The 17,049-nt window shown below is 32.1% G+C and overlaps 1 protein-coding gene across 2 annotated transcripts in view; it reads right to left on the bottom strand.

Moving 5' to 3' along the window:
• The window catches only part of LOC145269201 (leucine-rich repeat-containing protein 23-like), a 578,101-nt gene that overhangs the window by 36,720 nt on the left and 524,332 nt on the right, over positions 1 to 17,049 (bottom strand). For both annotated transcript variants that reach the window (XM_080124821.1, XM_080124822.1), the window contains one exon: positions 3,506 to 3,582. In XM_080124821.1, the coding sequence (XP_079980947.1) occupies positions 3,506 to 3,582 (77 nt within the window). The remainder of the gene's footprint in view (positions 1 to 3,505; positions 3,583 to 17,049) is intronic.

Raw genomic sequence — 17,049 nt, 5'->3', positions numbered from 1 at the left:
GAGGATACGGTGGTGGCTACCGAGAAAGAAGGCCGAGGCACAAGACAGCGTGACGTCATTATCAGATCCACTTGTAGGTAAACAATCTAGGCTATCAGCAGCAGTCTCGTCTCGTTTTCAGTTTGTATAGTTCAGTTAACATGGTTTATTGCGTTGTTCCAACTTGCCGGAGAAATTATCCAAAAGGCCCCAAAGTACATATATTTTCTTTTCCTAAAGCGAAGGAGAAACTCTTAATTTGGATACGTGCCATTAGAAGGGAAAATTTTATTCCAACCAAATATAGTAAAGTAAGTAATGTTTATGTACGTGCAAAATGAATGCTGATGCTCAAAATGTATAAACATTTTGACCCCTCCCTTTACTTAAAAATTCACCAAAAAATCAGGAAATCAACCAATTTTAATGAAATGTTCAGTATTCATAAAATAATGATCACAGAATACAAAAATAACGTTATTTTTGCTTAAATCTTTGTGAACACGTATTATTTTGGTTAAACAAAAAATACCTTTACTATAGTTATAGTTTTCAGTAGTAAATAAAAAACGCAAGAATTTATTTTTTGCTTTTTTTATGTAAATAAAGCATTGTAATTTGTAATAATAAAATAAAAATAAAATAATTTTTGCATGAACATTACGTTATTTGTTAATAATTAAACGTGTATTTAATTAGAATTGTATTCAAGTACTTTCATAACGTTTGATAACATTGTTAATATAAATTAAAGAAACAATACTATTTATTGCTAATACAGCAAATATGTTGATATCTTTAACTGTTTATTTTCTTATAAGGCAAGTCTATCAGGAAGGTTGAAAATTTAATTTAATTTTGTTTTAGGTTTTAAAATTATAAACAAATAATTTTTACATGAGAATAATTGTCAAAATGTATTTTTAATAAACCTTTTTAATAAAACTTTTCATTGAGTATTTACAAATATTTTGAATTTCTATCCTTTTTCTAAAGTCGGTTTGAAAATTATTCAGCTATTAAGAAATTTAGCAGTGACTGAGCGTTATATATTAAAATTAATTCTTTCTTTTTAGAATTATAAACGCGTGTACTTTTTAAAAAGTGGTATTTTAATCAATTATTAGTAATTCTGAATTACTAATTCTTTGCTTACCCCCACCCCCTTCCAATCCCTTTTCTTGCTTCAGCTTAGTGTCTAATCGATGATAATCTGATTAAAATATATTTTTAAAGTACACGAAAATTCATTCATAATTGTGAAATTATTCAAAATTTTATAAATAAAGCACAACTGAATTTTTTTATTTTAATAATTACAGAACACTTTAAATTTAAATCAATATATTCAAACGGTCCTTCAAGTTTTACGATATCTTTTTGTTTATTAAATTGTTAGGTGAAAGTACAGAATAGTTACAATACACCCGTCAGCCCGGTAACCTAAGTGCATAAGTACCGAATTCTGAATTAATTACTAATTCCTTGCTTACCCCCCCCTTTCCGATCCTTTTTCCCGCTTCAGCTTAGTGTCTAATCGATAATAATCTCATTAAAATACCTTTTTAAAAAGTACACGCGAATTCATTCATAATTGCGAAATTATTCAAAATTTTATATATAAAGCAGATTGTTTGTTTGTATTTAAATTATTTGTTTGATTTCAATTTTTTGTATTTTATCGTTTGTTTTCATTTTAAAAATTATTTATCGTTGGTGTTTAATGGTTTTTAATTCTTTGTTTCCTAACTTCATAATTCAGTTTTATCAGTATTAAATTGTGTATTGCTTTAAAATTACTTAATTTTACATAGATAACATTTATATTATCAATCCTCATCTCTAAAGTTCCAAAAAATAACATTCACCCCATATGATTTTTCTCTAAATTAAATTTAAAAATATTTCTGCACTAGTAACGTTTATTGTTTGTTTTTTAATTATTTTTTTATTTCAATTTTTTGTATCTTATCGTTTGTTTTCATTCTTAAAATTATTTATCGATGATTTTCACTTTTAAAATTATTCATCGTTGGTGTTTAATATGTTATTTAATTCTTTGTTTCCTAAATTCATAATTCAGTTTTATCAGTATTAAATTGTATGTTGTTTAAAATTACTTAATTTTACATAAATAACATTTATATTTTATACTGAATAAAAAGTTCAGTTTCAGTATTAATGGAACTGTGTTCCTTTTTATTTTTAAAAATGTTTTATTGCTCTTTTTCAAATGGCCCTCATATAGTACTGACAGTTCGACAGTTTGACAAATCTTACCTACATTGCCTGCAGACATTTTTCAGTTAACAGGCCTTCTTCTTACTCTCGGTGGCCGTGATACGATCACATTAGAGACATGGGTGACGTCACAGCCATAATGAGAAGCCATGCATGGTAGGAGAATGAGAAAATAAATGTCATTGTAGCATGAAAAAGTGAATTCGAGTTATTTTTTGCTGCTTAGACTGCTACAACATGTGGGTCCCCTTCGTAAACGTCTGTGTAATGTTATACCTTTCTTCATCACTTCAAAATCAAGACATTTTCACAGAACCATGTAAACCTAAAATATTTTACAACCAATAAAAATCGTTTCAAACTCCAAAACTAACAATCCCGTGTGAAATTCTACAAACCTCTAAAACAGTGGCTTGATGAACAGGAATTCTTCTTGGAAGGAGGGGGGGGGGCACCTATAATGGAACAAGCTGAAATCCCTTTAAGTTTGCTTCTCTATTTCCAGTGAGTACATGCCACTCAGAAGGTAAACTTACACACACATATCCAAAACGAAACTTTGAAACAACCTTTTGTCAAATCCTTATTCAAGAACTTTAAAACTTCTTAAAAAAACTTTAGTCTTTCACAGTATATTTACATTTTTGTTGATATATAAATATATCTTGTTTGTTAATTTATGTTTTCGAATCTCATTTCCAAAATTCTCTTGTTGAGTTAGCACTTGCTAACTGGTTACCCATTCATATTTTTTATTCATCTTTTCATTCACAAATTTTACTACATATTTAGTAATTGTTAACACTGTTTTTGGCATTTTGTACTATCCTTCAATTACACTACAAGTAGCCAGGAATGACATTACAAAGTCTTGATCATAAGTTTTATGTTCACTATGAGATTTAGAATCTATGCTTTTTCGCCAAGGGGCTCTAAGCTTATTTTTATCAAGGAGCAAAATTCTGATCCAGAAATAATTTCTCCTAAAAGGATATAATTCGAGACCCAACATCTCCATACCTCCCAAATCTCACATTGAATTCGACCTTGTGTCACATCTGGCCCTCAATGGTAAGCAAGTAATATTTTGAATTAAGAAGGAAAAAGAAAATGGGGGAAGAGAGAGAAAGACAAAGAAAGAAAGAGAAAAAATAAAGGGAAGATAGAAGAAAGAAAAAGAGAGATGGAAAAAAAAGATAAAAAAATATATATTACAAATACTGACCCAACGAGTCAATTATAAATCCTTTTTCAATAAAGTCAGAAATTTTTAGAAACAACTCACCTGCGATGAGTAAAGATTGGAGGGATATTAAATCTTTCAGTTTTCCAATTTCTTCAATGTTGGCAATCAAATTATCCCTGGAAATTCATGCATGAAACAAAATTATTGTGTAATAAATATAGTGATAAAGATAAAAATAAAAAATAATCAATATACAATAACCGATCAAGATAAAGAAATAAAATATGATCAATATACAATAATCAATCAAGATAAAGAAATAAAAAATAATCAATATACAATAACCGACCAAGATAAAGAAATAAAAAGTGATCAATATAAAATAACCGATCAAGATAAAGAAATAAAATATAATCAATATACAATAACCGATCAAGATAAAGAAATAAAATATGATCAATATACAATAATCAATCAAGATAAAGAAATAAAAAATAATCAATATACAATAACCGATCAAGATAAAGAAATAAAAAATGATCAATATACAATAATCGATCAAGATATAGAAATAAAAAATGATCAATATACAATAACCGATCAAGATAAGGAAATAAAAAATGATCAATATACAATAACCGATCAAAATAAAGAAAAAAAATAATCAATATACAATAACCGATCAAGATAAGGAAATAAAAAATGATCAATATACAATAACCGATCAAAATAAAGAAAAAGAATAATCAATGTACAATAACCGATCAAGATAAAGAAATAAAAAGTGATCAATATATAATAACCGATCAAGATAAAGAAATAAAAAATAATCAATATATAATAACCGATCAAGATAAAGAAATAAAAAATAATCAATATACAATAATCGATCAAGATAAAGAAATAAAAAATGATCAATATACAATAATTGATCAAGATAAAGAAATAAAAAATGAACAATATACAATAATTGATCAAGATAAAGAAATAAAAAATGAACAATATACAATAATCGATCAAAATAAAGAAATAAAAAATAATCAATATACAATAATCGATCAAGATAAAGAAATAAAAAATGATCAATATACAATAATTGATCAAGATAAAGAAATAAAACATGAACAATATACAATAATTGATCAAGATAAAGAAATAAACAATAATCAATATACAATAATCGATCAAGATAAAGAAATAAAAAATAATCAATATACAATAATCGATCAAGATAAAGAAATAAACAATAATCAATATACAATAATTGATCAAGATAAGGAAATAAAAAATAATCAATATACAATAACCGATCAAGATAAAGAAATAAAAAATAATCAATATACAATAACCGATCAAGATAAAGAAATAAAAAATAATCAATATACAATAATTGATCAAGATAAAGAAATAAAAAATGATCAATATACAATAATCGATCAAGATAAAGAAATAAAAAATAACCAATATACAATAATCGATCAAGATAAAGAAATAAAAAATGATCAATATACAATAATTGATCAAGATAAAGAAATAAACAATAATCAATATACAATAATCGATCAAGATAAGGAAATAAAAAATGATCAATATACAATAATCGATCAAGATAAGGAAATAAAAAATAATCAATATACAATAACCGATCAAGATAAAGAAATAAAAAATAATCAATATACAATAACCGATCAAGATAAAGAAATAAAAAATAATCAATATACAATAATTGATCAAGATAAAGAAATAAAAAATGATCAATATACAATAATCGATCAAGATAAAGAAATAAAAAATAATCAATATACAATAATCGATCAAGATAAAGAAATAAAAAATGATCAATATACAATAATTGATCAAGATAAAGAAATAAACAATAATCAATATACAATAATTGATCAAGATAAAGAAATAAAAAATGATCAATATACAATAATCGATCAAGATAAGGAAATAAAAAATAATCAATATACAATAACCGATCAAGATAAAGAAATAAAAAATAATCAATATACAATAACCGATCAAGATAAAGAAATAAAAAATAATCAATATACAATAATTGATCAAGATAAAGAAATAAAAAATGATTAATATACAATAACCGATCAAGATAAAGAAATAAACAATGATCAATATACAATAATTGATCAAGATAAGGAAATAAAAAATAATCAATATACAATAACCGATCAAGATAAAGAAATAAAAAATGATCAATATACAATAATTGATCAAGATAAAGAAATAAAAAATGATCAATATACAATAACCGATCAAGATAAAGAAATAAAAAATGATCAATATACAATAACCGATCAAGATAAAGAAATAAAAAATAATCAATATACAATAATTGATCAAGATAAAGAAATAAAAAATGATCAATATACAATAATTGATCAAGATAAAGAAATAAAAAATGATCAATATACAATAATCGATCAAGATAAAGAAATAAAAAATGATCAATATACAATAATTGATCAAGATAAAGAAATAAACAATAATCAATATACAATAATTGATCAAGATAAAGAAATAAAAAATGATCAATATACAATAATCGATCAAGATAAGGAAATAAAAAATAATCAATATACAATAACCGATCAAGATAAAGAAATAAAAAATAATCAATATACAATAATCGATCAAGATAAAGAAATAAAAAATAATCAATATACAATAATCGATCAAGATAAAGAAATAAAAAATGATCAATATACAATAATTGATCAAGATAAAGAAATAAAAAATGATCAATATACAATAATCGATCAAGATAAAGAAATAAAAAATGATCAATATACAATAATTGATCAAGATAAAGAAATAAACAATAATCAATATACAATAATTGATCAAGATAAAGAAATAAAAAATGATCAATATACAATAATCGATCAAGATAAGGAAATAAAAAATAATCAATATACAATAACCGATCAAGATAAAGAAATAAAAAATAATCAATATACAATAATCGATCAAGATAAAGAAATAAAAAATAATCAATATACAATAATCGATCAAGATAAAGAAATAAAAAATGATCAATATACAATAATTTATCAAGATAAAGAAATAAACAATAATCAATATACAATAATCGATCAAGATAAGGAAATAAAAAATAATCAATATACAATAACCGATCAAGATAAAGAAATAAAAAATAATCAATATACAATAATTGATCAAGATAAAGAAATAAAAAATGATCAATATATAATAACCGATCAAGATAAAGAAATAAAAAATGATCAATATACAATAACCGATCAAGATAAAGAAATAAAAAATGATCAATATACAATAACCGATCAAGATAAAGAAATAAAAAATAATCAATATACAATAATTGATCAAGATAAAGAAATAAAAAATGATCAATATACAATAATCGATCAAGATAAAGAAATAAAAAATGATCAATATACAATAATCGATCAAGATATAGAAATAAAAATTGATCAATATACAATAATTGATCAAGATAAAGAAATAAAAAATGATCAATATACAATAATCGATCAAGATATAGAAATAAAAAATGATCAATATACAATAATTGATCAAGATATAGAAATAAAAAATGATCAATATACAATAATTGATCAAGATAAAGAAATAAAAAATGATCAATATACAATAACCGATCGAGATATAGAAATAAAAAATGATCAATATACAATAATTGATCAAGATATAATAAACGATCAAGATAAAGAAATAAAAAATTATCAATATATAATAATTGATCAAGATTAAGAAATAAAAATAATCAATATACAATAACCAATCAAGACCAAGAAATAAAACATGATTAATATATAATAAACGACCAAGATACAGAAATAAAAAAATGATCAATATGCAATAACCGATCAAAATAAAGAAATAAAAAATTATCAATATACAATAATCGATCAAGATACAGAAAAATCTATGCAGATTGATATAGTAAGAAATAACAAATGGCAGTTCAAAGTTGAATAAACTTTGAAAGGGTAATATATATATATATATATATATATATATATATATATATATATATATATATATATATGTATATATATATATATATATATATATTACCCTATCTATATATATATATATACTAGCAGGGTGATCCGACGTTGCTCGGGATTGAATGATGATGACCAATGTTTCACACTCCCATATTTTTATTTTCATCAAAATCGATGAAATAGCCCATTTTTCAATCAAATTGATCCATTACCTGCTCTCTAATTAGGCGCTTATCACGATGAATTCAGAGGAAGCTTCACATGTGACTTGCAATGACTACGTTTGCAATATATCGTAGTCTACATTGCACTGTAGAGAACTTTCCATTGATTTTATAAATTATTTTATATATAATGGTTTGCATTAAAGTGTTAAATGCAAAAGTCAAGTACCATGCTTCAATTGTTTCTAAGCAGAAATATTCACTTCAGACGTGCCCTTGTCATATCAAAGAACTTACTGTTGATTTTATATGCCGGGCATATAAATGGGTTGTGCAGTGATAATACCTTGAATTTAAGTTGAAAGGAAAAGTCAAGTATCATTGTGAAATTGTGCTTTAAACAGAAACATTCATTTTGAATACACACCTGTCATATCAAACAACGTACTGTTGATTTTATATGTTGGGTCTTTCGGCTTGTATATTAATAAAACTTTTTAAATGCACTTGTGATTTTTCTTTATAGTGGGATGGTGCCTCTCTATAATTCCAGCATCACTTTAGCAGTGATAACCTAACATTTCACTTTGCACATAAGTCTCTAAAAACATCCGTTATTCACAACACCTCTTCTAATAACCCCTTTCCATAAACACCTCCTCAACCGCTCTATTCAACTCCTTTCATTTTCTACAGCCTTTCATTTCTGACTGTCCGCTATATATGCCATTCTCCTTTTACAGAGTCCATTTTTTTACTTCTGCAATGACACCTTGTACCATGAGCAGCACTTCTTGATTAATTGCGTTCTCCCAACCGTCTGTACCCATCTGCTTTTTAATAAAATTGCATGCAGTTCGCAACCAGCCAACTACTCCACATACAGAGAAAAGCTCTCTCTTGGTCAGGTCATCTTTGGCTTAAGGGGATCTCGTTTCCTTGTCCAAACATCAAATTTCTTGCTTTATTGTGCTGTAGTCTTAATCCCAAAGCCATTCCATTTTCAAATGACTTGGACGGTTTTGCCATCAATCCATATGTTTATCTCTCACTCTCTCCACAGTCACCTCGGTTTCAACCACCAGTACATCATCAATATTAGAGCAGGTACCTCTCTTTATTGCATCATCGCCGTCATGATTTTCGATGCGGAATTGAGTTCAAATCCTAATCTGGTCAAACAATAAACTTGATCTTTATATTCTACCAATTAATATTGCCATAACTTTTTATCTGCATGAATTTGGAGGTAGGTCGACTTTAGGACCACGATTTTAGTTGCTTGTTCCATTCTCTTCCAGTTCTTTATGAGTTTTTTCACACATGTCGATTCCATCTTCTGTGTGACAAGCTACATACTGGTTTAACTTCGGGAAATCCAACACCAACGTAACTTTCTTCTTAATAGGTTGGACCACAGCCATGAGTGGCAAAATTTTTACAATCTTCCCTGACAACGGTATCAATATTCCTTTATCTATCCACCTCTCACCTGCCTTCTCAAACTGCAACTCTATATCTCCTGTTAGTGTGTTTTTATAGCAGCTAATCCAATTTGTCAACACATGTGGTTCTGTAGTTCATCGTTACTCTACCATCCATTTATCACCATCAAAATAGGCCCAAAATTCTTCATTCTCAATCAGACATGGCCTGCGTTTTGACGGTTGAATGTTATTGTTCCTTGTTGCACTTCTTGTCATTCTTGGTGCATTCTGATTGCCAAACTTAACCTTGCCTTTAGCAATGGTAGCTTTTCCCAATCAGTCTATCATATCTAGGCCTAGTACCATGTCAATTCCTGCAATAACCTATTCAGTACAATTACTTTTAGTCGCAGACGATCTCCGCATCGCCCTTTCCACATTTCATGTCTCTGCCATCAACTGCTCTGATGTTGTTGGTTTTATTCCAAGAGTTGGCGACATTTTTAGTAACAAGTGTTGTTGTAAATCTGGTATCGACAAGGGCCCTAGCTCTCTTCCTGTTAACAGTGACCACTATCTGTGGCAACAAACTCTCACACACCTTTCCAATATAAAAGAAGTGACTACTGGCGAAATAGCACCCCTTTACTCGTTTCCCGGAAGCGAAGAGCATTTCCTGCTAATGTGCCCCACATGGCCACACCGAAAACAAATAATGTCTGGTCACAGCTCCCTACAGATGGGGTCCTCAACATCTGAAGCATTTTCCGGTAAATCTACTTTATTTCGTTAATGTTGCTTCTCTCTACTTTAATTGTTTGCCGTAAAGGCTACGATTGCCCCAGTTCACTGGGTTGTTATGCCAGCATTCGAGCATGCCTCAAAATCTCCTCCACCTCTATGGTTTCAATTTCAGTAAGTCATTGCAGTTCTATAGAGATGTGATCAGGGAAATCACCTACAAAAGTCAGTTCAACAGTCTTCTCAAGGCTGTGTTCCACATATCCAGCCAATCCCGTTAGTCGATTTACCTCTGCCACATATACATCCACTGACTCTCTGGTCTAGGTAACACTTCTAAGCTTATTATAAGCCTCAATTGTGCTCTCTGTAAATGTGGTCTATAATCGGTTCTCAATACTCTCAGCAATGGTCTCATCTGTCTTTTCATTTCTAGATAGACTGTATGAGCATTCTCTTCCAAATACATTGAGATCAGTGCAGCTATCTCTACAATATTCTGCAGCTTTGCCACCAACTTCAGCTTGTTAAGCCACACGACCACATCGCCTTCCCCAGTAAACAGCCTTGGGATATCACTGCTTAACCTTACTCATTTACTCATTTTTGTCGTTGTGCCGAAATAGTTTGCAGTTAAATATGTTGGTATTATTAAAAAGTAAAAAAAGAATTCCCAAGTGTTATGCACTCCTTCTCGCAATTTTCGGTATCAAACCCGAGCGCACATCTGTCAGAACTTACTTCTACCAAAGAGACATACACTCTCTTTCTCACACACAGATTTTTTATTTGGAAATCCGACTACGTCTTATTTACATATTTCCCCCCACTCTTGTTACTCCATGTGACTACCAGTCTGTAAATAGCAAGAGTAGCCATTTTTTTCTCTTCATCCCTTTCATTATTATTATTATTATTATTATTATTATTATTATTATTATAGTAGTCTCAACCTTTGGATGGTTTTAGTTGGATTTTCTTTCTTAAACATCAGGTCAATTTAGACATTCAAGCTGTATTAACACTATCGCCGTTCCCAGCGCGTAAGTCTTTTGCAAAATTGTAAAAGAAATTATCTTGTCAATCTGATTAAGCCCTTTATGGTGGCTTTTTTGTTATGTTCTGAAGCTTTTCAATAACAATGAGAATCACCTTGACTGTCATACAGTTCGAGGTGTTGATATATTATTATTGTTTCATAACATTCTTAACGTTATGATTTTTTTTACTTTTTTATTTTATTTATTTATTTATTTATTTATTTATTTTTTAGACATTCATGCTATACCTTACCACTTTGGCTGTTCCCAACAAGCAAGCGTTTTGTAAGAATATAAAAGAAATTGTCTTGTCAATCTGATTAAGCCATTTGTGGTGTCTTTTTGTTATGGTCCCAACCGTTCCAATTACAATGGGAATCACCTTGACTTCTTTACATTTCTAGAGTCTAACTAATTCCCATTTTAGATCTTGGTATTTATTTATTTTTTCCTTTCTTTCGAACTCTGGTATCGAAAGCTACTTCAATAATTGAGCAAGTTCTCTTATTCTTATTCTTATCATCATCATTATTATTATTATTATTATTATTATTATTATTATTATTATTATTATTATTTCATTTTTATTTATTTATCTATTTTTAACAAAAATTCAATTACTGTTACAAAAAAGAAAAAACATCTACACACTGAATGAATGGGGAATAATTTTGATACGTTTTCATAAGAGTTGCTTCCCTTGGCAAAATAGGAAACCGATTGTGTCTTGTGTCATGAACTCACATCAAAAGTCGATCTTGTGTCTAACTTTACACTCATAAAGAGAACAAATTAATTGGGGAACGTGAAATATAAATCAATAATGAAATTTAACTGAAAAAAATAAGCAAATAATAATAATAATAATAATAATAATAATAATAATAATAATAATAATAATTGGAACAGTAACAGAAATTGCTAGAAATTTCGTCATCTGACAAATCCTTCCACACACACACACTCACACACACACACACACACACTCACACTCACACACACACACACCGTTTTGTGTGATACCAACTGAAGTTAGCGCCACACAAAATGGTCCTGAAGGGTCAAGAAGGAATAAAAAACCGAAGAAGGTGAGAATCACCCTTCACTGAAAAGGTGCAGAATAGGACTATAGAGAGGGTTATTACCACTCAAATTCTAGAACAGGCAACGGTCGTTTCTAGCAAAAATCAATGTTAAACAGTTTTGTGATAATGTAAAATGATTTGCAAGAAGCATAGAGTGTTGGAAATCTGGAAAACTTGTAATGCTGACTCAAGGAAAAACCGCTATGTTGTTTTTTTTTTTGTTTTTTTTTTAATTACATTTTCACCCCAAACAAGAACTATTGCCACTTTGGTGTAGGGGGCTACTATCAGGGGTAACATCTACTGCGATACTATGTGGGGATTTGGGTAGCAAGATGTCTGTTCACATTACACTTGAACGTCAGGACAGTTGGGGAAGCAAGGACCTGGAATGGAATTCTAAAGTCTAGCGGTTCTCGAGAAGAAACTACTGGAGTAGAAATATCTTTTACATCTAGGGATCTCTACTGTGTGGGGGTGAGATTTAGCTGCCTGTCGGGTTTGTCGAGGGTGTTTACGTCGTGGGGCACAAGTGCTTCCAGTTTGTCAGAGCATTCTCCATTAAAATAAGTCTAGAACAGGCAGAGGGATGCAACATTTCGTCGATGGGACAGAGGCTGAAGCTTAGATGCCAGTTCAGGGCCTATCAAATTGGCGACTCTTTTTTTAACCTTGTCTAGGAGCGAGAGACTAGTAGCAGATGCACCAGCCCAAATATGACAACAATACTCCATACATGGGCGAATGGTTGCCTTATAGAGGTACAGGATACTTTCAGGTGTTAGTAATTTTCTAGCACGGTAGAGAGAGCATACCTTCTTCGCAGCAACCCTGGCAATGCTTTCAATGTAATTGTTCCAACTTATGTTTCCTGTGAACATTAGGTCAAGGGGTTTGAAAGATGTACTCTCAGATAGAGTCGTTGGCCATTGCTGACAACCTGGATTTTTCTCTTATCTAAGAAGGATTTAATTATGTTAAGTATTCTACCAGTGATACCGTATGATCTAATTTTCCTGAGGAGACCCTCATGCCATACCCTGTCAAAAACCTTAGATATATCTAGAGCTACCGCTCTGCCCTCCCCGGCTTTGTCCAGTGAGTAATGTTCAGAGATTACAATTAGGATGTCTGCTGTGGAACGGGCTTGTCTAAATCCATATTGTTGGTCAGTCAGAAGTTTAGCATCTGTAAGGTGATGGACTAGAGCATGGTTAATTAAGGTCTCAAATATTTTTGCAAAAAGTGGGAGGAGGCTAATGGGGTGATAATTTAATGGGTCAGTTCTTTCGCCAGAATTCTTGAATACTGGTACCACAGAAGCAGTTTTCTAACAGCCTGGAAAGCAAGATTAATTAAGGCATTTGTTGTAGAGTTTGAAGAGAACTGGAGCTACTTCGGCTGAGCACTTTTTTAATAGCACAGCTGGGATGAGATCGGGTCCACATGCTTTTGAAGTGTCAAGGTTTTTTATGATAGCATGCACCTGAGAAGGGGTGATTTTTCAGATCGTCTAGCGTGGTGTCTGTCCGCATAAAAAGTCAGGTAGGGAGTGGTTGAGAGGGTCCAGTATGGAGTTTGAGGCAAACCGACTGGCAAGCATGTTAGCCTTCTCGGTTGCTGAGCAAACAACCTCGTGATTGTTGGTTAGGGGGAGAATTGTTGATTGCCCATTATTTACTACACTGTTGTAGATTTTCCAAAAGTCTCGAGTTCCTAATTTTTGTGCTTCGATGCGTTTTTTAGTGGTTTCAGTAAATTTTCTCTTAGCTGTCGCAATTTCTTTCTTAACGTTACTTCTAGCTTCTATATACTTCTGTCTGTTTGAACTGGACTTATGTCCGTTAAATCTGCGGTATGCATGCTGCTTTTGAGCAATGGCAGTTGCGCAAGTCGAAGTAATCATTGGGGAGAGTGGGGCTTGCTATAAAATTTCCGCATGGGACATGTGCTTCCATTGCAGTTTTGAACCATTCAGTGGTCTCATTTGCGCACTGTTCAGCAGGAAGAGAAAAGATATTTTCCCATGGGGCATCTCTGATAAGATCTCTGATGGCTTCTCAGGCATATAATATCTCGTTGTTTTGAGCAGTGGCTCTTCAGTTTTGGCTCCAGAGTTTAGGGCGATTTTAACCATTATCACTGCATGATCAGCATTCCCAAGTGGGCTGTCAGCATTTGTTATACAATCATCAGGAATTGTGGTCAAAAACAGATCTAGAAGTGATGCGTGTTGTTCTTGCTGGTCAGGGAAACGGGTTGGAAACGTAACCATTTGTGATAGGGAGTGAGATATAGAGAAGCTATGTATTGTGCTGCCCGCTGCATCTGTGTAAGTAGAGAATCAGAGCCAGTTTTTGTGGTGGACATTAAAGTCACCAAATACATGTACTTGTGCGCTAGTGTCGAGGGAGAGTGCTGTGTCTATGCTGTCAGAGACTTTGTTTATTATGGTGCAGTCCTGGGTTGAGGGAGAGCGGTAGAGAAAATAAGAGTAGCTAATGTTGTGTTGCATGTTAAGTCTAAAGCACATAAAGGCTTGATCGTCCGATTCTAGGTTTGTTTCTCTAGTCAAGGGGAGGGTGTTACGAATGTAAACTCCAAGTTCTTGCATATGTCTGTCAGAGTCCTTACAGCAGAGTGGGAGATATCCAGGCATGTTAAAGTAGTTAGAGGAGATGGAGGAGTGTAGGTTAGTCTCACTTAGTGCTAAGATATCTGGGGTATTTGTTAGGAGAAATGCTTCAACATCAGCTAAATTAGTTCTAAGCCCATGGATGTTCGTAAATGCAAGCCTCAAGGGAGGGGACAAGTTGGATTTGTTTGACCCTAAGCCTGGTTTTAGCTTATTTTTAGATTAAACTAAGATTGTGGCCTCAGGGTCCCTTTCCATGTGCAACATGGCACTGCAAACATCCCGATATTATTCAACTGTTGATGGAGCAGCCACTCTAAGCGCTACCAAAGAGTTACGGTCCCTGTACTACCAGTCGGAAACAGCAGCCAGGAACTGTCAATCCGGTACCCTCAACCCAGCAGAAGAAGGTCAACCCAATCTAATTGCACAGGCATATGTGGTACTCAAGCACTCCCAAGTGCCCAATTTTGAGGGGTGGGATGTGTCGGGAGTGGGGAAAATGGCGTTTATTGCCCTAGACAAGAAACAAGATCTACCACTGTGTGTTTCTGTTGAATCACTGTGATAGCGTCTCTGCACCTGACTAATAGGCAAAGAAGGAGTATGGACGCCGGGTGATAGACAGAGCCTATCTACTCCTTAAGCAGTTTAGGTTTGCAAACCGATAATTTGTTTGAGTCACCAGCTCTAGGAAGGTTGTCATCCAAGACTGAAGAGGCCCCCCTCCCCTTTGGTTTAGTTTCAGAGTTTTCCTTCTCCTAGACGGATGATCTGGGAAGATCTACTGGGTCCATCAGCACTGAGAGGGTTTGCTTTGCGCCTGGGTCCTAATCCAGGTATTTCTGCGACCCCGCGTGGTTAGTTAATGTTACTGGGTTAGTTTGTAGAGGTTATATATCTGCTGAATAGTTACACTCCTCAAAGTGATTAAGGGACATTGCTATTTCATTGTTACTGGATAAAGGGGGTAAGTAAAGCTCATGCAGTGTAAGCAACTAAGTTTGTAAACAGGCTTGTTAGGAGTTAATGTGGTTTGAGGCTTTTCCTTTATTTTATTTTATTTATATGTTAGCTTAGGTATAGGATAACGTTACAGTATGAGTAGGTATTAAAAATTGAACTAAGAGTTGTGCCCAATCTCTGTATATTTTAGATTACAGGAGGGTTAAGATGTAAGTGCAATACAGTACGGATAAAACAGTAGGTAAGTTTTGCGTCAGGTAAATAGATATATGGGTAGGTTTTCAATAGATGCTAATAAGTTGAAGTTGTATGTATAAAGTATACGTCTATTATTAAAGGAAGATAATTTCAGCTTTCAGTTAAGAGTCATGGGACATTTTGCATAACAAGGAGTATCGGTTTAGTTTCGTATTAATCGTTGCAAAACTATCTAGAAGGAGATATAGTTATTTAATGCAGGTCGCTTTGCTTCTGAGTACATACTTTGGCTGTTAACTACCTAACTGGATAGGAATGAACTCTAATGTATGTCTCAGAGGTTTTTTTTTTTTTGTTTTTTTGTTTTTTTACATAGGCGTCACCTCTTATCAAGGCCGATAGGCAACTCAAGGATAAGGGTTAAAGAGTGTAGAGTAGTCAAAAGGACAATATAGTAATCGATAGTAATGGAAGTTCGGTAAATTTGTTAACTTAAGTGGAATGGCTCATCAGAAACTTGTTCACGTTGAACTTGAAGACAACCATATTATAGACAGCTGGAAAGCAGGAAAACGGAAGACAATTCCACAGGCGTGCAGTTCTAAGAAAGAAGCTTTGATCATGGAATCTATGTTTAGGTTTAGGCACAGATAAAGAGTGGGAAAATTATTGATAATGTTTTCAGCTAGTCTAGTGTTTCTTGTGAAAGTTTGGCGAGGGGGGACCATAGATTGAAGCTTAGTCGAACACTTTCCATGAAAATAACGATAAAGCAGAGACAAACTCGCAACATCTCTTCTGTGAGATAGAGGTTGCAGCAAAGGACATCTCCCACCAGGCCACGAAGTCTATTTTGAACCCTATCAAGGCAGGACAAGTCTTTTCTAGCAGCTCCTGCTCATAAGTGGCAACAGTACTCCATCCTTGGACATATCTGGCTCTTATATAGATAGAGAATTGCATCAGCAGTGAGATATCTACTGAATCGATAGAAGGATCCAACCATTTTTCCAGTGGCCTTGGCAACAGATTTGATGTACGTACTCCATTTAAGATCAGGAGTAAAGGTCAAGCCCAGAAGCTTGTCAAAACTGGAGGCCTCCCCAAGACGAGAGCCATTCATTTTAATTGATGCCAGATGGGGATCAGAACGTTGATGATATAAAGATAGAAGCTTGGTTTTAGATGCATTAAAAGTAACCAGCCACTCCTTTCCCCATTGTACAACGTGATCAAGATCAGAGGAGAGAGATTCGGAGAGAACTTGGTCGTTTACTGTCTTAGATGTGCTACCATAGATGGTAGTGTCATCAGCAAAAATGTCTACGAATGATGTAAGGATGTGATTTGGAA

Source organism: Euprymna scolopes, chromosome 4, assembly GCF_053919585.1.
Source record: "Euprymna scolopes isolate OS-2025 chromosome 4, ASM5391958v1, whole genome shotgun sequence".
Classification (NCBI taxonomy): domain Eukaryota; kingdom Metazoa; phylum Mollusca; class Cephalopoda; order Sepiida; family Sepiolidae; genus Euprymna; species Euprymna scolopes.
This window is presented reverse-complemented; position numbering and strand designations above follow the sequence as displayed.